Genomic DNA, 22,771 nt, shown 5'->3' on the forward strand with positions numbered 1-22,771 from the left:
GATCTTCTACTGAAAGTGTTTTTCAGACTTCCTATAAGATAAGATAAGATAAGATATTCCTTTATTGTCCCACATGGGGAAATTTCATTGGTGCAACGCAGGTAGATACAGAGGTAGATACAGAAGAACAGATCACTTATAGGATACCTATATAAGTATACCTATAAGTGATCTGTTCTTCTGTATCTACCTGCGTTGCACCAATGAAATTTCCCCATGTGGGACAATAAAGGAATATCTTATCTTATCTTATCTTAAGTATTTATGTGAATATTTGGTACAGAAGCCTTTGTTTACAATTGCAGAGGTCAAACGTTTCCTGCAGTTCTTGACCATGTTTGCACACCCTGCAGTGGGAATTTTAGCCCACTCCTCCACACACATTTTAGTTGTTATAAGTAATAGTAGTAATAGTAGTACAGCAGCAGTAATCTCTATGATAGAGATTAACCTAAAGATGCAGCTCAGAGAGTACGTTCTCTGGTTTAAAGGGCATCCATAGCTGTTGCCTGAGTTAATTAGCTCCCAGTAGAGCTTGTAGGCCTAACAGTTGACACGAGCGCATCCGTGGGCCGCTCGTGTTGTCCACACCCCCGTGGCACCCCCTGCCTGTTGCCTCTATAGACCCCATCAGTCTCTTTCTCTGGGAAGGTCACGGAGGTTGACCTCAGAAATGTTGCTCACACCTCGGACTCCTCAAGCGCATGGCCCACACCAGATGGGAAATGGAGAAGCATTTCTAAAACCCGCACACAGGGCTACAGGCTGTTGCCCTGGCACTATATGGCTGAAGGAATGAAATATTCATGTGGCAAAAATGAATGGACGCCCAGAGATCACGAGCGTCCCGATTTCGTTAACTACATGTTGTTGTTAACTGGTGAACGGGAATGGTGCGTCACGCTGATTTTCTTTCCCACTGCCTCCAATTGTCACACTTTCACATAAACACGGACCAAACACACGAGCTGGTGCAAGTCACCCCACCAATCTGGAAAAGGTCCGTCCCCCCCACCATTCTCTGTAATAGACTGTCAAATGACTGATTAGCTCCAGTCTACATAGTCCAAGCTGAGATGTGGAGTTGGGACAGCATATGGGAGACGTGGCTCTGACAGAGGTGCGCACCGCTGCTGTGGTGCCAGGGGACACCAGCTGAGAGGCACGGGGCCCACGAGTGCACAGCCCACTGAGCTTCATGACTCAACAACAGCGTTTATAGCAACAAGCATTCATTATTCATTTATTGTATGCCAATGATATCCTGGTCTCACACGTAATGGTGCAGAAATTCTCCTTCAGAGTTGACAACGTATCACTTCCTTATTTAGGAAGGTGTGTCCTGGTCTTGCTCTCCACCTGTCTTTTATTATTCTTCTTTAAATAATCCCAGAGAGAAGGGCAAATTTAGAGAGTTTGTTTAGTGGTTCAACTTAAACACGGGTCTGTTTGTTTTAATTATTTATTCAGTGCAAAAGTCGTATTGTGTTCATCAGATCACTTTTCTGGAGTGACGCTCTTGAATGATTCATACTTATGGGGAGCAACTGTTAAAGCATATAAGTAGGTCGTGATTGAATTACAAAGCACAATGTGTGGAAAAGGCGAGGCTCTGTCTAATTGTTATATGGCATGAGGTGGTGTGCCATTGGCTGCTGCCTCGTGAAGCTGTAAGGGAGCAGAGGGGAGTGACATCAAGGTGACACTGGGAGGGAGGCTTGGGGTATAAATGGCCAGTGCAGTGCCAGCACATCAGCAAAAGGATAGTTTTTCTTGACATTTTCTCTTAACTCCTGTCCACCACAGTGATGGCTGCTAAAGCTGAAGTCCTCAGCTGGACAGAGTACCCTGAGGAGTTCAGTCTGTTGCATCAGGCGCAGACTCTCCAAGCGCAGATTAACACCAAAGCCTGGATTGCTTCAAATTCCCTGCACGCGTTATCAAGGAGAGACGGTTCCAGTGAGACTGCAGGCCTTTCACTTGTGCCAATACGTCCAGATCCCTCCACTGGAATCACACACCAGAACAAAGCAGATGATGGGGCCAAGACGACTCACTTTGTCCCTCAAAGACACAGACGCGTCGCAGCCAACGCGCGTGAGCGCAGAAGGATGCACGGCCTGAATAAAGCCTTTGACGAGCTGCGGAGTGTCATACCATCACTGGAGAACGAGAGGAAGCTGTCCAAGTATGACACGCTCCAAATGGCACAGATTTACATCACAGAACTGTCCGACTTGCTGGAGGGAGTGGTTCATCAGGACTGCGGGAACACGGTTGATAAAGCGCCCAGAAGTCTACTTCAACAAACAGGCCCGCTGAGCCCGCTGAGCCCGGAGCAGAGAGACGCATCTTCATCTATGGGACACTTCATTATCCTCGGGACGCAGTCAGAGGCGGGCACGAGCTCCGCGCACAGCAGTGATGGAGAGTCCTCTCACCTCAGCGATTTAGAGGAGAGTCTAAACAACGGGAGACAGTAACAAACACATTGCACTGCTCCTTGTGTCTGTGCCGCTGTGTTATTGGAGAGACTGTCAGGGAAACAAATGCTGCAACTCTACTTCTGCATCATTTCCTGTCTTAGTTAAGAAGACGTTGCTTTGCTGTTATAACAGACATTATGAGGCCAACGACACCTCAAGGCCCTCTCTTGCACTTTATGGGCTTGAAACATCACTATGATAGTCATTAGTGACATGCCTCAAAATAATTAACTATATATTTATATTGTTTATTTTATTATTTTATTACTTTTTTCTATAATAAAGATATGAAACAATTAATTTGTGCTCAGTCATATTTTTACAATTTCAACACTGGAAGAAAATCTATTCCTGCTAACGTGCTTTTGCCTATAGGCCTTCTGATCTCGGTTTGTAGGTAGGTTTCATTTTTAGCGATTTTTTTGTTTTTTTATTTTTGCATTAAATACAGCCTAATATTAATTTCATATAGCAAGACAGATAAGAGCATTTTCAACACAAACTGGCAGCTTCGCCCCCCTGTTTATATAATAGCCTACAGTGGATATGTGGGAGTGGCTGCTCCTGGGGGGACTGGTGCCTGGAACTTTGCCAGGTCTTTAGAAATTATTTCAGCTAGACGATGTTTAAAACTAGCAGTGGCCTCTGAGGGGGTCATTTGGCAAGTGGACACGCCACCCTCCTCCTCTGCCACCTTATCCATCACTTGCTTTTGAGTACCACAGAGGGGAGGCACAGAATCACTCCTTGCTTGCTGTTGTTGGTTCCGGGGTTTCGGAACAGGGCAGTTAGCAGGTTGCACTGTTGTGGTCACCATAGATTGACATAAAGATGTTTTGTCCTGAACTGAATACAAGCCTCCTGAATTGTCTTTGAACTGGTCTTTCATTTGGCCTGGCACAGATCTTGGCAGGTTGTAATAAATACTCTCCTCCATGGTATCATTTAAGCCTTCAGCCTCCGGGGAAAAGCCAGGGTCATCCTCGTCCTCACCTCCCTGTACCGCCGCTTCCCCACTGTGACTGCAATGAGCTTTGTCCACAGATAACTGGCTGAAATAGTCAGTTAGATGGCAATATTGGAGGGATTTGTCATTGGTGTGAGCAGAAAGTAACTCTTGGAGGCTCGATAGGTCAGTTGTGATGGAGGAATAGACAGTAGATTGGTCAAATGGTGCTTGATTATTATGCTGCTGTGAAGTTGATGTCTTTTCGTTGCACTGCTGGTATATTATTTGAAAGATGTGCTGCGCTTGTTTGGATAAGAAGACAAACTTTCCTGCTCCTGACTCACAGCGTCGACCGGCTTCGATGCTGAATCCTCCCTGGAAAACAAAACGAATGAATAAGTAAGTGAACTAAAGTTATATGGAAATCCAATATGGTAAACAATGCATTCTGACACCTTCATATCAAAATGAGTATAAGCCTTTTTAGCAAGTCAATAAAAGTCAATCTGCACTACCTATATTTGGGTAACCTAATGCTAGATGCTGTTGTTACTTATTTGGACCCCTCTTCACGGGTATTGACCAAAGCAGGACAGGAAACCTTGAAGTGCATATGACATGTTAGACTACAAATTTCCCTAAAACATAAGGATTATTATGATCAGATTTAAGATTGTACTAGAAACTTTGCCTATTTTTATTATTTGACAGTTGTTTTTAAGTTTATAATGTCACTTCCTGGTTGAACATGAGCAGCAGTTGTATAAACTGTTACCTAGCAACCATATTGTAAACAAGGGTCAAAATTCATATGAATTATTCAATAGCTATGATTTGACAGGTAATAATAATTACCTGTTTTGTTAAATTAATGTTTAAATGTGTAAATTGTTCCTGTATTTTGATATAATGTCGCTTATTAATGACATAGACAGAAGGACTCAGCTTTACTTGTCTAAAGCTTGTTGTTAAAGCAATAGCGCAGTTCAAATCAAATGAATATATTTTATGAATGAGGAAAGGTCCTCAGAAAACCCTTCAAATCAGGACGGAATCATTTGCCTGAAACCTATGAAACAAAACATTCTTAATCTCGTAATGGAGGCAAAAGCAAAGTTTAATATAATGTTATTTTTTTTTTTTTTTTTTTTTAACACGACCAGTGTGGTATCATAATAAATAATAATAATAATGGCACAATGTGACAAAAAAAATAAAATAAATAAATATGGCATAACAAGTCCTACATCAAAGTCCCATTTAGTCCAAAACTTATCAAATATATCCATAGACAAATTTTGTCTGAATGTCATTTTATTCCATTTGTCTGATTCTCCTTATGTCAGTCCAATCCTTGATCATTGGGGAGGTTTGAGTCAGCCATTTCTTTGTGAAGACCTTTTCCCTGCCACAAAAGTATAATCCAAAGGTGCCACTTATCGTGTCATTGGTATGAGTTTTGAGACAAAGTACATAGTTATAAAACTGAGTGGGATGACAATGTTAAAAACAGTCTTCAATGCATTGTTGATTTAAATCCAATATCTCTGAGCAACAGGATAGTCTCAAAACATGCAATAGTGGTCACAGATAGTATTTCCTTGTGAATAATGGGCACCTTGACATGGTGTTTTGAATAAATGTGACACATTTTCCCTCCAGACATGTGATTTTGTGGACCTCCACTGAGATTCACACACATGTTCCCACTCTTCAGCCGTCAAAACTAGGCTACCTTCTCTCTCATATTTGTTTTTAGTGTATTTAGGAGAGTAGCCGTCCAGATTAGCAATGCATTGATACAATTTAGATATTATTCCCATTGAAAGTTCTGATTTATAAGCTTTGATCAAAAATCTGTCAATGGGGCAATGATTGTTAAGTAATAACAATTAAGTTAAGTAATAACAATCAATTAAGTTAAGTAATAACAATCATTGCCCCATTGACAGATTTTTGATCAAAGCTTATAAATGTATTATAAATATAAATGTTTATATTCCTGCTTATAATAACTCCTTATTTCTCAATATCGACCGGTATAAAAATCCTGTTTCTCCAAGCCAAAGAATTCTTTCAACATAATAAAGCTTTTCATGATTATCTTTCACAATCTGGTGAAAAACATTTATACCTTTTGTAATCCAGACCTTGAATCCAAGGTCAGTAATGTTCGGTACAAAACCTTGGTCCGAAGCCAACCAGTTTAGATTTTGATTAGCTCCTTCCATGTTGTAAGCACAGATTTTACCCAGAGATTCTTAACTTCCTCCAAATGGCTCAAACGTGGGATCTGCTTTACTTGCAGATCCCAAAAGATTTTCTCCATTGAGCTTCATTATCTCTTATCTCACATTAGTACAGCAACGCTCTGATTTGAGTTGAAGTCATTTTTTCAGACAAGGCAAGCCCCAACCTCTTTCTCTTTTGATAGTTGTAGAGTTTTTAATCAGATTTGCCTTGCCCTACCTTGAGATCGACTGATTTGATCAAAGTATAGAAAGAGAGGGTGCTTCCTGGGGGAGCATAAACCGGTACTACATTTATCAAAGTAAACACACTTCCATTAAGAGTTAATTTGACCAGTATAAATCTACCATCTGTATCTTTGTGATCTAAACTCTGCTCAAAGGTTTTTCTGCTTGATGTTTCCCCCTATGTGAGGAATTGTAAAGTCAGTTATAACATAATAATTTTTGATGTTTTAAGTAATTTAAATGGGGTTCTTGTAGGTATATAATCTATTTTTTATTATTTATTTATTTATTAGCACCTTTGATTTTAATTGGACCCAATACACCTATAATATCCTAGCATTTAGCTCTGATGTCAGTAAACAATTGAATTTGTATTACAGGGGCCTTATTCTGCCCCACCCACTTTTGCCTCTTTTTGCCACGGATCAGCACTTCCATTGTATTGGTGCTTCCAATCGAGTGGAAACTCCGTTCCCTTAGGTGGAGAACAAGGGAAAGGTTTTGTTGCTAAAATATGCTATAAAGTAGATTGATTTGTGTAAAATGTCAAATGTTTACGTGACCAACAAGTCAACAATGCTCTGATTCTCTGGGCGGACTGAAAACGGCTTTTTAGTCTGTGTAGAACATATATTCTCTCGAGGTTGGGAGCTCTACGTTAACTAATACAACCGGAGGATTACATCTTATGGTGGTGCCCCAACAGTTTGCTTCTAACTATTGTCTTTTTCATTTTGCCTCCAGTCGTCTTCATTCCAGAATGTTTAACATTGTTGTTGTTGTTGTTGTTGTTGTTGTTGTTGTTGTTGTGATACTTTTAATGGCGGTTGGCAGCCAACTGAAAAAGTGCATTTAGTGCCACCTACTGTAGTTGTACATCTTCAAAGTATGTGTTTTATAACATACGGTAAAAAAGAAAAACAAAGAGAGAAAAGGAGAGATTTTTTGAATGTTGAAAATTCTGATGACATAGTGTTTTAAAGGGTCTATCTTTAGTGTAACATTACAGGGTCACTCTTTAGTGTAACACAGGACAAAACATTCACTTGCAACTAAAAACAGGAGTAATCATATTGAAATGGTGGGATCAATTCACCTGTTAGACGTCCCATTGTTAAGCATGGGATGTTATTTCTCAAATTTTACCTCAACTTGGCCAAATTTGCGGAGCATGTTGTAGGGCCAGCGGTAGATGACATCACCGGTGTTGGAGTGGAGCAGCAGCAGAGCATCGTCCTCAAGTGACATCAGATAGTCCCCAGTTAAGTTACACCTCTGAGATGCTTCTGTCGTGCGAACAGTCACTGGGTGGACATTTGGTGGTTGCGTTGTATCTGAAAATATAATAGTGTTGAAGTCCACTATTTAATGTATTCCCAAAATAAACAAGCGACATATTCTATGGAGAGTAGTAATAAAGTCAAGTGGCAAAACATTTAAGGTTAGACACGTGAATTGAAAATAATCTCGAATTTAGATGAATCAATTTGAAACTTCTTCTATAATTTACTAAAATAAATGTAAAAAAACAAGACAGAAACAAGTGACTTATTAGATGGAAAGAAATTTACAGAGAGGAATTTAACATCTTATTTGAGTAAACTTGATCTCACTCAAAATAATTTAATTTGCCTAATTTTGTGCAATAAAATAAATCTGGTTTTAAACTAGATATGAACAATCTGTCAAAATCTTGTTAAATACTAGATTATAAAGTCTTAAAGTGCCATCAAGCACTGATCTTTGTGTGAGAAGAAAGCATTTTAGAAAACAGACGGTCATACACCGTCCCATTTAAATCTATGGATTTAAGATTTATAATTTAAGATTCAATTAAATAATCTTAAAATTGTAAATGCAGATTGGACAATGTTGTTCTTCCCAGGTTACAGCTTGCAATAAATGAGAGAGCAAACTAACCAAAAAAAAAATACAAATAAATCAATAAAAGACCCCTAGCTTTGGGAACCACTGCACTAGTATAAAAAGGGCCATAATGTTTATAAAAAAAATACTAGAAATACTAGTAACAATGAGTCAGTCACAATATAGTTTCATGCTTGAATTGAATGTTGAAAGCAAAAAAATAAAAAAATAAAAATCTTGTTTGTTTTTTAAAGTACACTACCACTTTCCCACGAAGAATACAGGTCGTTGTCCTCCATAATAAGGCCATTTCCTCTATCGAAAGCCCCTTTGACTGCATCTTCAGGATCCTTCTGTGAACACAGTGACTTTGTCAACATAACCTGGAGTGTACACCACTCTCTTATCACTCTTTTATGACTCTGAGAAGTATAAGACATTTAGAGAAGTGGCAGTCAGTACACGAAACGGCATGAACTTCCTCATTGGGATATTGCTGTTTGTAAGTACACTTCATTTTTCGCTTTCCACTGAATAAAGGTGAAAATGCGTTACCTGGAAAGCGAGGAGACAGAGTGCACTTATCCAGTCCTGGGTTGTTGGAGAGGCCAGTGTGTAAGTCACTGATTTGGTGTTCAAGTAAAACGCTTCACAATCTGTTGGACAAGACTCTTTGGAAGCTGAGGTGACGCTGAGACAGTCGCTTAGGCGCACCACCTTTCTGGCTTGTGATTTGGGTCTCACTGTTTTCTTCTGTTCATACATGGCTGCAGTGTTGCCGTCCACCACAGTGTGCAGCTCCAGCCGCCCAACCCCCGAGGAGCTTGACTTGTAGAGGGCCATCCATATTTTACGCCAAGTTTTCTGTTGAATAGAATAAAGGAATTGTTACACTTTCTAGCAATAATTTACACATATACAGAAGACATTACTTTTGAGAGAGAATTACTGGAGAAGGCAATGCAGATAAAATAATTAGTAATTCCAATGCAAAGTAAAAATTTCTCTATAGGCAGACTCGTAATGTCAACTTAGAGACTAAAAAGATGTTAGTGTCGGCCTTAATTCAATGTCATTTTGACTATGCCAGTGCATCATGGTACTTAGGATTAATAAAGAAATACAAATCTAGGTTACAATGTACACAAAACAAAATAATTTGGTTTATTTTAAATGTACCTGCCAGAACTCATATTGGTGCTTCGGAATTTGAGATGGTTATGTTACCGGTTGAACTACGTGTACAACAACTAAAATTAAATCTTTTTCACAACATTCTTACTGGTGAGGCTCCAAATTATTTATCAAATATTATTCACTGTACACGTAGCCAGCACAACATCAACACACATTCCAGCACATCATCTCTTCAGATTCCACATGTAAAATCGTTTGGAAAATCCACTTTTTTATATACTGGAATAAAAGCCTGGAATCAATTACCTAGTCATGTACAGAATGCTCAAAATAAGTCTCATTTTAAATCTCTAGTCAAAACCTTTTTATTTGAATGTCTAAATAGCCATGAATCAAACTTGTATGTATTTTATTAACATGTTTTACATTATTTGTGTGATAATGTTTCTTTTTTTTTTTTTTTTTTTTTTTATCTTAACCCCTTACGCTTATAGGGCGTTGTTGGAATATTAATATATTTATTCCAGTTTGTCCACCATCTGATAAAAGGAACTCTCAAGCTGCTTAATATATGACATATATAATATGTTGCAATTAAAAATGAAGTTTATTTCAAAGTCAAATCAATAATTCTGGGAAGCATCAGGGTCAGCAATAAAAAAAAAAAAAAACAACAACAACAACAACAACAACAACAACCCTAAAATAAAATAAAAAAGCAATAGGTCTTTGATATGGATTCTGGACCTTTCTGCTTTATCAAAAGTCCCTAAAACGATTTTTTGTGAATTTATCTTCAGCTTTTTAAAATGAAAAATCAAAACTCAAAAATGCTCAAATTAGTGTCAATCAGACCTTCAGACACCAGCGTCACTCCTCTGTGCAGAGCTTGTTTCTACTTATAGTTGGAGTAAACTTGACATCAGAGCACAAAACCCAATTGTTTGTACTGTGTTCAGAAACAGCTTCAGTTTTAACTTGGGCTCAAGCGTTTTAGGTAAGTCACAGCCAGAAGAGACATACTGGTCTTCAAATGTTTTATCTCATTCTACTATCCAGACCCTGTTGCAACTGTAGATGTTTTTAGATTTTCAGTTTTTAGTCCTCGGCTGATTAGAAAAGATTTCATAGCTAAGAAACACAAAGGGTTTTTTGTAGAAATGTGAATTATGAAATTATTATCAAATTAAATGCAAATGCAAGGGAGCTCATACAGCAAAACAGGTGTGGTAATCGATTAGACACTAATTTGTCACTAAATTCATGCTCCCAATATTTATAAAACTGACTGATTTGATCTGGGGGCATATTTTGGGCTCCCAAATGGAGTTAAATTTGTTCAACAGTCAGCAATAGCTCTTCACCAATGAGACAAACAAATCTTGAATAAGGAATTATGATATTCAGGAAACTTAAATCGTTTTTTTAAAGTTTTATTTCACCATTTAGTTTGTAAATTTGTGAGAATGGAAGTTTGCCTGAAAATCAATAGAAGTCAAGTGCAAAACTGCCTAAGCCACAGCCAATTCAGCACAAATCTTACTTTTCCCCTCTCTTGCACAACATGACTGTATGTTTCGTTTGCTTACTATGATAGTAGAATAAAAAGTATATATACAGCCGTCCATTAAATGGAAAAAAGTGAAAACCATAGTGCTGTTATTACTGCTATCAGAATAATAATTTCCATAAACTGAACACTGAAAGTATACTTGAGACTTACTATACCAAACTTGATCGCCTGCAGGTAGAGCAGCCCCTCTTTGAAGCTGGCATCCATATCTGTCGACTCTCACTGTTGACGCTCAACAGAGAAGTGGTTGTGGCAAGTCTAAAATTATATTTAGTTCGCACAGCTTTGTCAGAGTTTCCTTTACGTCAACAAGTGAAACTTGTTAAAGGGTATTTGCAGCTGCCAAGTGCCGAAAATGAGACAGAATTCTACTCCAAACTTCCTTCTACATTATTTTTTTGCAACTTCCTTTAAAACCACAACCCACACCACACCTATTAAGATGAAAAACAATCTCCAAAAATCCTTTATTTACAACAAACAAGGTATCATTTCTATCAAATAAATGCAGTTTGTTAGGTAGAAAAAAAAAATACAAAACCTTTGTTCAGTATTTAACATTTAACTCTACATTATTTTTAGAAGCATTTTCATTTTCAGTTCCTTTTATGAGAGAACGCTTTTAAAAGTTCTCTAAAAGTCCATTGAGCTGTGAGCCAAGTAATCCTTGCGGCCGATGTTGGTGACCTGCTTTGTCTGCATAGCCTCCAGTTTGGGACAGTCTGTGATGCGATGGCCCAAACCACCACAGAATGTACAGCCCCTTTCGCCTGAAAACACACAAAAGACTTTGTAAAAAAGCAAAGAACATTTCCAAACTAACGAAGACAGACACATAGACAGTCGTGTACCTCCAATGTCCAGCATAGTTTCGTCACCCGTCTGCAGCACCTGGAGGACCGGAGGAACCTTCTGTTTGGCTTCAACCAGCAGCGCTTTCAGGTCCATCAGCACAGACTCATCTGTGAGGCACGTTACATTAAATTAACTAAATGTACAGACGGAATAATTCTAATATCAAACATATATTATGGAGTGATTTACTTACCGCAGCCTTTATTGATAAATGTTGTCGCGACACCAGTTTGTCCTGATCGACCCGTTCTTCCAATTCTGTGGACTGGTTAAAAAAGGTGGATTAAATAACTACTGAAATAACCAAATCTACAGGTCATGCTGCAAAACTATTTACCATAGTTTTCAATTTCCTCAGGCATGTCATAGTTTACTACATGTTGTATAGCAGGGAAATCTAAACCCTTGGAGGCAACGTCTGTAGCTACCAACACGTCTTTTTTCCCTTCTTTAAATGCTTCTATGGCTTTAGTTCTTTCCTCCTGGTCTGCAACAAAATAAAGTATTTACATGTGATTTAGTGTCACAAGAAACAGGCTCCTAAAATTCAATATAAAGCAGGAGTTTACCTTTGCCTCCATGAATGGCCACAGCTTCGACACCTTTCAGCAAAAGGTACTCATGGATGGCATCAACATCAGCCTTCTTCTCTGCAAATATCAGAACCTGTGAACATAAAGAGAACATGATGTAGTTACACAGTTCATTATGTACGAGTGGCATAACACTATAACACTACATACAGGTGGTGGGGTTTTCTGTAGACACTCCAGTAAGTACACCATCTTAGCCTCCTCTTTGACATATTCCACTTCCTGGAAACACATAATATCACATTATAGAGAGAAACACAAAGAATTGATAGATGTGCAGTAAGGCAGATAAGGCTGTACCTGAATGACGTCTAAGCTGGCGGCACCTGCCCGGCCCACATTAATGGTTATTGGCTTGACAAGTGCACTCTTGGCAAAGTTTTGGATCTTCTTTGGCATAGTAGCACTAAATAGGAGAGTTTGTCTTTGTCCCTGTAAAAAATTATAATTAAAATTAGGGAATTCCAAGCCGTAGCATTATAAAACACATTTACATTTAACCCTTTTTAAATTCATTCACTTACATAGCATAAGTGAATAACACATTCACACACTCACCTTGAAATAGGAGAAAATTGTACGAATGTCCTCCTCGAAGCCCATGTCGATCATTCGATCAGCCTCGTCCAGAGACAGATAGCGACATATATCCAGACTGACCATCTTCTTCTGCAGTAAGTCCATGAGTCTGCCAGGAGTTGCCACCATCATATGGACACCTCTGTATTTACAAAGAAGCAGGTTGTTTAAAAAAAATAAAAAATCTTGTTTTTTCATGCAAACATTTGTAAGTGCATGATGACTTACTGTTTTATTACTTCCATCTGTTCCTTCACAGACATCCCACCAATGCAGAGGGCAGTGCGCATCGGAGAAGCTCCTTCCTCTTCCAACAGCTTGCAGTAATATTCAATGATGCCATGTGTTTGTCTAGCCAACTCTCTCTGAAATAAAGGGAAGAAGTCAAGTTGGATATTGTGTTATGTGTGGAAAACACTGATGTTGGAATTACTGTAGTGGATTTGTCTCACTGATGGACAGATGATGAGGCCATAAGGTCCTTCACGCTTAAAGAAAGGAAGTCGTTTCTCCTGCTCCAGGGAAAACATGATAATCGGCAGAGTGAAGACCAATGTCTTTCCAGAACCAGTAAAAGCAATGCCAATCATGTCACGGCCAGAAAGACTAAAGCAGAACAGCAAGACATTCAACAGGTCAATTATTCATATCAACAGTGAAGGTCACAATGTTGTCCATCATAAAAAATGTAATGCATCCACTTACACTGTAGGAATTCCTTGGATTTGGATGGGTGTTGGATGGATAATGCCTTTCTTTTTCAAGCCTTTTAGTATTGCTGCAAACAAAAACAAGAGAGTTAGGCAAATAGGTTTGTTTTATTTTTGTTTTCAGAGAAAATGCAAGTCAAATATACCTGATGGAAATTTCATTTCTCTGAAACTTTTGATTGGAGGTGGAATGCCATCGCCGTCAACTAAAATGTGAAACTTTCTTCTAACTCGCTCATGTCTTGTTTCTGGCATGTTTACGATGTAACGTGGTGCAACCCAACTGTAAAGATGATGAGGTAAAGTTAAGACAACACAGTAATAATGAAAGAACAAACTATGTTTATCACTGTTCATACTTGGTTTTAATAGGGTCATCGTATATGATTCCTTTAGCCATTTCTTTCACCGACATTAAAGCTAGAAAAAGAGAGATAACACTGAATTTAAATTGCTTTCCAACATAACATTGTTATAGTATAACAACAGTATTTCTATTTAGCCATTAAGAAGGGAAACTTTATTTGTAGAGTACAATTCATACACAAGGCCACACTAAAAAAATTAGTATTTGAGGCGAAATACCTCTGCCCTCTGCTACACTTTCAAGAATCTTTTCTTCTTCTTTGAGTTGTTTCTCTTTGGCAGACTCCTTACGCGCTGTAGAAATAACATGAACAAATGTTAGATACTGTATGGACAAAGTGACGTTTTGGTAAAAGTTTAGTGAGCACCTTCAGCCTTTTCCTTGAGGACTTGGTGCTGGTCGAGAAGACTGACATTTGAGCGTGGACCAAGACCTTCCTCATCATCTTTTTGTTCCCCTCCACTCTCTTTCTGATCCTCGTCCACTGCCTTTCCTCTAATACGCTGCAACTTATGGAACTGAAACCGTATGAATATGGATTATTATGATACAGTCATACAATCTATCAAGTAAGTTCAATTAACACACCATTTGTTGCTTTCTGATTTTGACAGGGACATATGGTACGTAGTCATCATTCTCTGATCCTTCTGAGCCCATCGTCTTCTCATCTTCTCCAAAGGGTCGCTGTGAAAACAAGTGTTGAAAATAAACAGACGTTTATGATCGTAGTTTGTGGAATGTCCTGTAGAGAGCGCTCCAGCCCTTTATGTTAGAGTGTTTTGTGACGACCCTTTCCGCTTTGATCTTATGTGCTCAGAAGATTAGAACATATATGCAGCTTTTTCCCTCTCTCCTTCATTGTTTTTATTTTACAGTTTAGCGTAAAACAAATACTGCGAAGACGTACAACTACAGTAGGTAGCGGTAAATGCACCCTTTGAGTTGGCTGCAAACCGCAATTGAAAGCAGCAGCATCAGCATCAACAACGAGTCCGCCGATTCTTCATTTAAGCAATTCGATCAATCAGATCAGGGAAGAATCAGAGACAGAAAGCAATCTGTGTGTGCACCTGTGAGGTTCAATAAAGCTCCTGACCCACCGCGGTGTCTCCTCATTCTCTTCACTAGCCTGAACATATATCACATCTGTCCTGAACCGACACCCTGCAGCGATGGCTAAAACCAGTATCCAAACATTTAAAATATCAAGTCAATACAGCCATCACTGCAAATTGTATACATTTATGGATTTGTTGGCTTGGTTACGCCATTAAATGTCTGGAAAAGCAAACGTAGCTAATGCTAAACACAGCTAACGTTTAACAAATAAACAGCAACCATACAAGAGGGTTTATTCGTCTTACCTTTTGAGGGCGAGTTTCTGACTCCATTTTTGTTAACTCGGTATGATACTGTGCTATAAGAACATGTAAATGCCTCTTATTTAATATTTAACGTAGAGATATCGTACACTTGTTTACAAAAGCGGAAGCAGGAGTGTTACGGAAAGTCAAACGGATCAAACTTTTGCAAAACGACAGTGCCCCCTGCTGTTTAGAGCGTGTAATTACTAATGTATTCGCACGTTTGTAACGCATGACACATACGTTAATAAACATACGTTAGTAAATATACATGTTTTTCCAAATACATCAAAAAGATTAATTCAGTTTATCACGCAAAGCTGGTGTTATTTAACCTAAGATGACCATCAAATATGCACACGCGATGAGGTTTTACCAGCTCCAACCTCTACGACAGACGCTGTATAAGCAAACTGTGAGACATCAGTTTATGTCTGTGCAAATGTTAATAAATACATAATAAACTATCAGAGTAATAGCGTATAGAAACTACTGTTCAGTGGGATCAGCATCCGACTGAATCTGTAGGTGTCCCGATTTAAAATCTTCTTTACCACAGTTCCAGATTTTTTCCATAACACCCATTTGAAACTTAAAAATACACAAATTAGAATTGAAGTACAGCTTGTATGAGATAAGACATAAGATAAAAGATCATGTAAGAAGAAATATGTTGAAACTCAGTCTTTTCAAAGTTGGCCAATGCTCAGGTTGAAATTAGTATAAAAAACATTTTATTGTCTACTCAGACAAATCAAATGGGCAGAAAGTACCAATGCACAATGTATTGAATAATGAACAATATAATTAAAGCACCAAACCTTGCTGATTGGAATTCATAAGTTTAACAATTCTAACATGTTGTGATAAAAAACATTTTATTTAATTTGTTTACATACTACATACGTAAGCACATGGATGCAGAGGATTTAACAGACGTTCCTTTTTGCATCTATCAGTGAACATTGCAAGTAATAGCAAAGGGTTACAGTTGACCGTGATCTCTCTGGCCTGAATAGTTTCTGATGTTGAACTGGGGTGCCGAGGCGTAGTTAGAAACAGAAGAAACCAGGGTGTAAGAGAAGGCCTCGGACCAAACAGAACTGTTCTGAGAGTTTGTGGCGTCATACAGCGTTTGTCTGGCACTCATACAAATTATTGAGCTGCATTGGAAGGAACCTTTTTCAGGCTGAAGTTGGACCAATTTACAGCAACTTTCTGCCGAGTTTGTTTAGCAGAATCAAGGCAAAACCTAGAGGGAATAAATACAAACAAAACGGTGAGTAATTTCAATTATTTTTGTAATTTGAATACACATCAATAGGTAAGAAATAGTAAACTGTCACTTTGATATATACCGGTAGTGCTTTTTCTACCTTCAAGGCACTCAACGTGCTTTACATCAAGGAATCATTCACCCATTCACACACCAGTGTATGTAGACACTGGGTTGGAGTGTCTTGCCCAAGGACAGAACAGCAGTATTCACCTGAGGTAGCTGCGATCACACCACCAGCCTGTGAGCCGGTGGAGCTGACTGCTCTACTAAGCACTCTTCTTATGGAGATGGGGGACCTGCCTCATGACCGTCGTGGGATACACTATGTAACGTATACAGGTATATGTATGTTGTGTCCATGTGAGTCATTTGCATTCTAAACTCTCCATTGGTTTAACTTTTACTGTCTGCCTATTCTAGCCCACTCTTCATTGCATTGATAATTATAGAATCACCCACCTTTTGAAGTATTCCACTTCTCGATCAATTTCATCCATTTCAGTTGGGTCCACATCTTTTGGCAGAAATACATCATCTACAAAAATTAAAAGATAAAACATAAAGTTGGGTATTTGAGTTAACACTAAGATTTTTTGCAATCAAAATATTCCTACCAATTGCAGCCCTGGGTTTTTCACCTTTGTTCTTGTTCTTCTTATTTTTACCCTTCGCCTGTGGTTGCGGTTGTCCATTTGCTTGAATATTGGAATGGGCTTTGCTCTCCGTGGTATGCTCCAGCCGTCCCGTTTCGATGTCCCCTTTTCCCTTTTGTACATTAGACATACCGCCATGTGTTCCATTTGAGGCATTTCGTGGTGGTTTGCTCTCGTCAGTTTTCTTAGGTCCATTTCTCTGGTTGTCCGTTGAGTGCTGGAGATGTTTGCTTACAGATTTTGAGCCATTGGACACAACTTCTGCTCCTTTAGGATCATTGCCTTTATATGTTTCATTTGCAGAGACTGCTTTGGTTGTTTTATTGGAATTTTGTTCTGACAAATGTTGATCCTGTTTTTGCTGCTTTTTATTTTTCTTCGACTTTGGGCCACCATTACTAGGTGTAGTATTCTTCAGATCAAGTGCATCCTCTTTTGTTTTAGTCATGGCATGGGCTGGCAAATCATGAGAATTTTCCAATCCAGTTGAAGTGCATTTTTCAGGGGAGCGAACCCTTATGAGCTTGGAGAGAGTAGGTGTAGTGTGCAACCTCTGGATGTCCTTGGTACCAGCACTAGCAGTGACACTGGGAGTTGTGGTGGTGGTATTGGACGATGACACAGCAGTTCCACCCTCCTCCCATCCGTTAACCAGGTCCAAGTGACTTTTAAAGGATCCCAGGGAAAGGGGTGCAAGGTCCAGATCAATCTGCTGCAGGTCTGATGATCCATTCAAATGTGAGAGCAAATGGTTGCTCTCCAATGTTGCTGCCTTTTTAGGGAAGTCATTGACATCCAAGTTGAGATCATACATGCTAAAAGAAGCCCGAATCGAGTCTTTGATTGTATTCTTAATCTCTTCAAGTCGACTAGTGAGAAAACTGTTGACGCGCTCAAGTTCCAGCTGTGGCCAGTCAAGCAGCCGACCAGCATCAGAGCCATCAGCAACGTGCTCCTCCACAGGCTCTGATGGATCGGATTGAGGGTCACTGCCAGCAGCACCCACGCTGCCCTGCTGGGCTTTTTCCTAAAAGGAAAGTCATACAACTTGTAAGCATAGGGCTAGCGACATTAGATTAAGACTTAATACTGCTACTGAAACAATACTATAGCTACCTTTTTCTTCTGTTTGTGCCGTGCCCGTTTGGCTGCCTTGGCACTGTTGACAGGTTTGGGCTCAGAACTGTTTATAAAGTCAAGTAGCTCATCGACGTCCCGGTTATCTATGGCACCAGTTGCTGTCAGTTCAGAGTCTTGTTGTTGCTGCTGAGGTTCCTCTTTGCGTCGCGTCAGACGTGAACGAAGTTTCTCTCGGATTTCTGCATAGTTACGACTCGTTGGTGCAGCTGGGGGCTTAAGAGACATGTATGGACATTTAATACTCAACTAGACTTTAAAAAGTGAGATAATACAAACAGGATGTAATTAGTACCGCATTGTGTCCGAAGAACTCGCAGTAGCAGCAATCACAGTACTTTCCATCTTTCTGGTTGGTGGAAGAAGAAGCGCAAGAGCTCCTCTCAGAGCTACTGTCCTCATCCTCTCCCTCCTCCAACTCAGATGAGGGATAGCACAATGTCCCATTTGTTAATTTATGCCCCTTACATGCTTGGTCCCTAGGAAAAGGCAGACCAGTTTTAATAACAGGTGACACACAAGTTATACAAGTACTTTTTTCATTCAGACATTGTGTTTATTTTACTAACCTGCACGCTGCAGCAGTTAGGTGGCCCACATTAGATGCAGCTACTGTTCCCCCACTATGTCCATTGCAAGCATGGGTACAACCTAGCATGGCTGACCCGTGTTTGCCGTGTTGTGTGTTCATAGCAGGAATGTGGGAGTTCTTGCATGGGCTTGGTTTATGAACTGATGTTGGGCTATCTGGACAAGGTGAATTAAGTTTTGCTGGAGGCCCATGGAGATTTGGTACTAATGGTGAGAACGGCGCATGTGTTCCAACACCAGTGCCAGAGGTGGAGGTTACATGGCCATGCTGCCCAGACATTGGCTTTGAAGCTAGGAGTGACGAATGCTGCGATGACAAGCCTGTAGGACTGTTGGGAGGAACTGACAAGTCTGTATGTTGGTGGTGGTCACTGGAGTGGAAGGCTTCACCTACAGAAAACACAGCAAAAATGTGAGTGTACAATGGATGAAACATGGGACGAATAATTAATGGACTGTACACAAATTGTATCTAGCTACCCAATTATTATTCTTAAAAAAATCAAATAGTTTAACATTTTCATACCTGGTGGGGTTGGTCGCCGGCACATGGTCTTGAAGTGCTTGGGAGTGGTTTTACAATGGTCTGCTGAGGTAGACAAAGAATTCCCAGCAGAGGACCCACTGGAATTCTGGGACGAAGGATGACTGTAGGGGCAAACTTTAGTCCCGGACACTTTAGCGGATTTCCCAGGAGCTTCATGTAGACCTCTTTTTTCATGACATGAAGATCCTGTTGTTACTGCGGGTCCTGACAAGGCGTTTGAACAAAATTTGTCTTCATGTTTCAGTCAAAATAAAACATGTACAGTGAAATGCCCAAGAAGAAAAAAGAACACATGACAACTAAATTTAAATAAAAGCCATGACTTTTACATAATAATAAAACTATGTATCTATCACACCCTACCTCATTAATAGCTATGTAACTGAATTAAAGTAAGCTAATTGTACACACCTATTACAAACACTTTTATGAAAATCATTCATAAGCCATTATACTTTTCAGTCACAAACCTTGTTGGGAGTGCGGAGAACTGCTGTGGTTGCAGAGATCGCCTCCATTGCTGTGAGCAGAGTTCCAAAGTCCTGACAGTTTATGAGCCGACAAAAAGGAACTGGGGTCCCAATCCACCGTACTTTGCTCCGTGTAACCGTTTCCACAGCTCTGGGACTTACAGGAAGACGAGTGAGACAATGGTACCTGTTTTAACACAAACATTGCCATTAAATAGTTTAAAACCTCAGGGAAATTATGTTTAATACACTGTTAAATATATTTACAGATGCAGGCTGCTCCTGGGTGTTCCGCCTTTCTTCTTCTTCAACACTCTTGCAGCAACTCTGACAGATCCACAGAGGCACCTCTCCCAACAAGGACTGAGACAGCGAGGGCACAGCATCAGCAAGCTTTCGCCCTGACGCTTCACGTAATAACGCCTGGGACAAGGCAGGTACAGCATCGGCCAGCTTTGTCCCATGGCCACCAGGAAGTCCATTAACAGAAGTTGCACCCCAGTCTTTGAACTCCCGATGACACAGAAGGCAACAAGTATGCATCGGCTAGATAAAGAGAAAAATACACATACAAGTGCAGTTAACAAAACAAAAAAAGTATACCTTTACACATCTTTAACAATTCAATGTCACATTTAAAACATACAAGTGGCACAGGCTGGATGCTAGTCTCAAGCTTTACTATAGAATTCTTCAGCACAACATATTATTGTCATATGAAAGGGGAATAACAGTGGCTTATCGCAGATAGTGCCTCACACAATAAAGGAAAACTTAAATGTAAGCACATCGGCTATTCAGTGTGTATACTGGTGGAATTAACTTTCTACAATTCATCAGTGACATTGTAATTTAAAAGGAATAACAAACATACATAGAATGCAAAGATATCGCCTTTAGTTCTCAGATGTAAGCATGGCCTGCATGGCACTGTAAGTTATGTCAGAGACGTTAGCTAGTTACCAAGGTGACATATGTCCATAAGTTCATGCAACATTAGCTCAACTTTATGATCAGGTGTTACTTTTGCTCGAACATTATTATTATTATATCATTATCGAATATTGTACAGTAATGAAGAACAGGAATTTCTGCCATCAAGGATCGCGAAGCATGCTAAGCTAAGTAATAATAGGACATCTACTATACAGTATCTGCACCTGCTGTGGTGCAAACCCCTTAACGGTAAACGTTACATTTATTAACAATAGCTTACAAGTGCAATCGGGTTGGACTGTATTTCCGTGTTAAACAGCTGAAACGAGTAGACTGAATTGTTCAATAAGCACGTTTACTACACGCCAGTGGAGGGTCGGGACATCCCCGGAAAGCGCCATCGCTAAAGCAACCAGAATATAAACCTAATGCCAATGTAGCTAAAGCCAGGTAAACACGACAGTTTGTGCAGGTAACCAATTACAATGCCACTGCTACGATGAAAACAAACACTGATGTTAGCGTCTGAGCCATAGATCCGCCTACAAAAGCTGTCTGCTAAGTTGTAGGTATTATTTGATTGACTGTGGGGCAAAACTACTTACAATGTATATGTAAATGCTCTCATGGCTTTCAGGCAGCCGTGCTCGATGCCTAATACCATCTCGGCTTTATTTATCGGAGTAATATTGAGATGTAGTGAGTGGTGTTTGGTTAGCCACATGCTAGTGATAAGCCAGCTAGTGTATGGTGCGCGGTGCTGTGCTAGCTACCTGGTTCGCCCTGGTCGTAGGCAGCCTATCCAGCCCTGCATCTCCGCCGCCACCGCCAGCTGCATCGCCCGGAGAGACTGTGCTCTTCGATACGCTCTGCTTTCCAGGGACGATCTCCTTCTGGGTGACCCCCGGCTGCTTGCTTTTCTTCCTTGCCATTACGACGGTGTTTAGGAAAGGCTTTAGCGAAGTTTGCACCAGTTTAAATTATTTTAAAAACACACTTTCGATTCTTCTCGGACCTCAAATGTTCTCTATCTCCTCCAGTCAAGACAACAGTCAATATGGCGGAGGACTGGCACATTCAGGAGTTCATAGGTTAAAGATAGTGCTGGCAAAGCGGCTTCACTCCTCCGTTTACCGACGCACTGCTGCAGGCGAGAGGCGGTGAGGCATCACAGCGCCATGTTTACTGAGGGCAATATTTAAATCAGCCTTCACGGCTCAAATCCACAGGAGCGAACGAGCGAGTTATGGTGGCAAAAACACACCCTACCCGTGAATCTATTAAATGCCTTTCTCGTACATTATTCTTCAAATTTTTTTAAGGTAGGATATGAAGGAGTATTTGCCCCCAGATAAAGATAATACAATCAAATATTGCAGTACTGATGATAATTGTAAAACGAATGAATTCTCAATTAAAAAATGTACACAATGCGGGAGTTGTTGGATTATAATTTGGTGGTTTGGTTCTAAAGATGACAATCGCAGAATGGGATACTTCTGCATCTTACTGTTGTTTGCCAGAGCTGACGGCTAAACATTCACATTATAGACTAAACCCATACTTCCATGTTAAAACCAAGGACTCTCTCTGATCTGAATACATCCTGCAACCAATCATGAATCAGGGCTAGTGCAGCTTCTGCAGCCCAGTGGGTGAACTCTGGAGGTTCTGAGGTATCTGTCCATAAACTGAGGAAAACTTGTACTTTTATGTATATATAGTATGTTTTGTTGTGATTGTAGTACCTGTTTTAAACCAGTAGGAGCGCCGTCCCCTGTGAAGGGAGGGGCCATGAGAGGGTGAGGCAATGACGTACACGAGATGCTGTCAAGGACGATGGAGGGAATCATTTTGTAGGACTACAGGACACAAAATAAAAACACTCTAAAAAACAAAATAATTGTGTTTTCATGAGTAGAAAAAGTAGTTTTCTAAAACTCTTTTTGTCTAATGGCAGGATAGGAGTGGGGTTCGGGATGGGATACATTTATTTAGTTAGTTAGTTGTTTAGTTCGTTAAATAGTTAGTTAGTTGTTTTAGTTAGTTAGTTGGTCGGCTGGTTAGTTAGTTAGTGACAGGGACTGCAGATGAGAATTAGTGATATTCAGAGCATCTTTTATTTTAATGACGAACATGAAAATAAAAAAAATAGAAATAACGAAAAATAACGAAAAAACAAAAAACTTTTATCACCTA

At 39.8% G+C, this 22,771-nt stretch overlaps 4 protein-coding genes across 6 annotated transcripts; 1 reads left to right on the forward strand and 3 right to left on the reverse strand.

Moving 5' to 3' along the window:
- The first annotated feature begins 1,773 nt into the window (after window positions 1-1,773).
- Window positions 1,774-2,782, forward strand: atoh1b (atonal bHLH transcription factor 1b). Its single transcript, XM_072437849.1, has one exon. It carries the CDS (start codon window positions 1,809-1,811, stop codon window positions 2,481-2,483), a length of 675 nt encoding a protein of 224 aa, XP_072293950.1. The 5' UTR covers window positions 1,774-1,808; the 3' UTR covers window positions 2,484-2,782.
- A 224-nt stretch (window positions 2,783-3,006) lies between these two features.
- Window positions 3,007-10,717, reverse strand: dok3 (docking protein 3). Its single transcript, XM_072433432.1, has 5 exons — window positions 10,639-10,717; window positions 8,334-8,642; window positions 8,041-8,131; window positions 7,059-7,246; window positions 3,007-3,810 (listed from the first exon to the last, which is right to left on the reverse strand). The coding sequence occupies exons 1-5, from the start codon at window positions 10,693-10,695 to the stop codon at window positions 3,022-3,024; spliced, it is 1,434 nt and encodes a 477-aa protein (XP_072289533.1). The 5' UTR covers window positions 10,696-10,717; the 3' UTR covers window positions 3,007-3,021.
- A 312-nt stretch (window positions 10,718-11,029) lies between these two features.
- On the reverse strand, window positions 11,030-15,124 carry ddx41 (DEAD-box helicase 41). Its single transcript, XM_072437861.1, has 17 exons — window positions 14,960-15,124; window positions 14,181-14,279; window positions 13,960-14,110; window positions 13,811-13,885; window positions 13,585-13,645; window positions 13,372-13,508; window positions 13,221-13,293; window positions 12,968-13,121; window positions 12,744-12,880; window positions 12,495-12,657; window positions 12,237-12,368; window positions 12,087-12,158; window positions 11,913-12,009; window positions 11,681-11,830; window positions 11,537-11,608; window positions 11,340-11,450; window positions 11,030-11,258 (listed from the first exon to the last, which is right to left on the reverse strand). The coding sequence occupies exons 1-17, from the start codon at window positions 14,984-14,986 to the stop codon at window positions 11,122-11,124; spliced, it is 1,848 nt and encodes a 615-aa protein (XP_072293962.1). The 5' UTR covers window positions 14,987-15,124; the 3' UTR covers window positions 11,030-11,121.
- Window positions 15,125-15,670: 546 nt separating this feature from the next.
- On the reverse strand, window positions 15,671-21,688 carry fam193b (family with sequence similarity 193 member B). Of its 3 annotated transcripts, none has more exons than XM_072437881.1 (10): window positions 21,346-21,688; window positions 19,904-20,182; window positions 19,637-19,823; window positions 19,146-19,397; window positions 18,598-19,009; window positions 18,324-18,507; window positions 18,008-18,244; window positions 16,877-17,918; window positions 16,698-16,773; window positions 15,671-16,211 (listed from the first exon to the last, which is right to left on the reverse strand). In XM_072437881.1, the coding sequence occupies exons 1-10, from the start codon at window positions 21,502-21,504 to the stop codon at window positions 16,115-16,117; spliced, it is 2,925 nt and encodes a 974-aa protein (XP_072293982.1). In that variant the 5' UTR covers window positions 21,505-21,688; the 3' UTR covers window positions 15,671-16,114. The 3 variants fall into 3 exon arrangements, with proteins under 3 accessions (XP_072293982.1, XP_072293974.1, XP_072293992.1); XM_072437873.1 differs by having other exon boundaries at window positions 16,853-17,918; window positions 21,346-21,686; XM_072437891.1 differs by having other exon boundaries at window positions 16,853-17,918; window positions 19,146-19,370; window positions 21,346-21,685.
- Between the last annotated feature and the right edge of the window lie 1,083 nt (window positions 21,689-22,771).

This window comes from Eucyclogobius newberryi, unplaced genomic scaffold, assembly GCF_026437365.1.
Source record: "Eucyclogobius newberryi isolate DKJ021-1_F unplaced genomic scaffold, fEucNew1.0.hap1 SCAF_11, whole genome shotgun sequence".
NCBI lineage: Eukaryota > Metazoa > Chordata > Actinopteri > Gobiiformes > Gobiidae > Eucyclogobius > Eucyclogobius newberryi.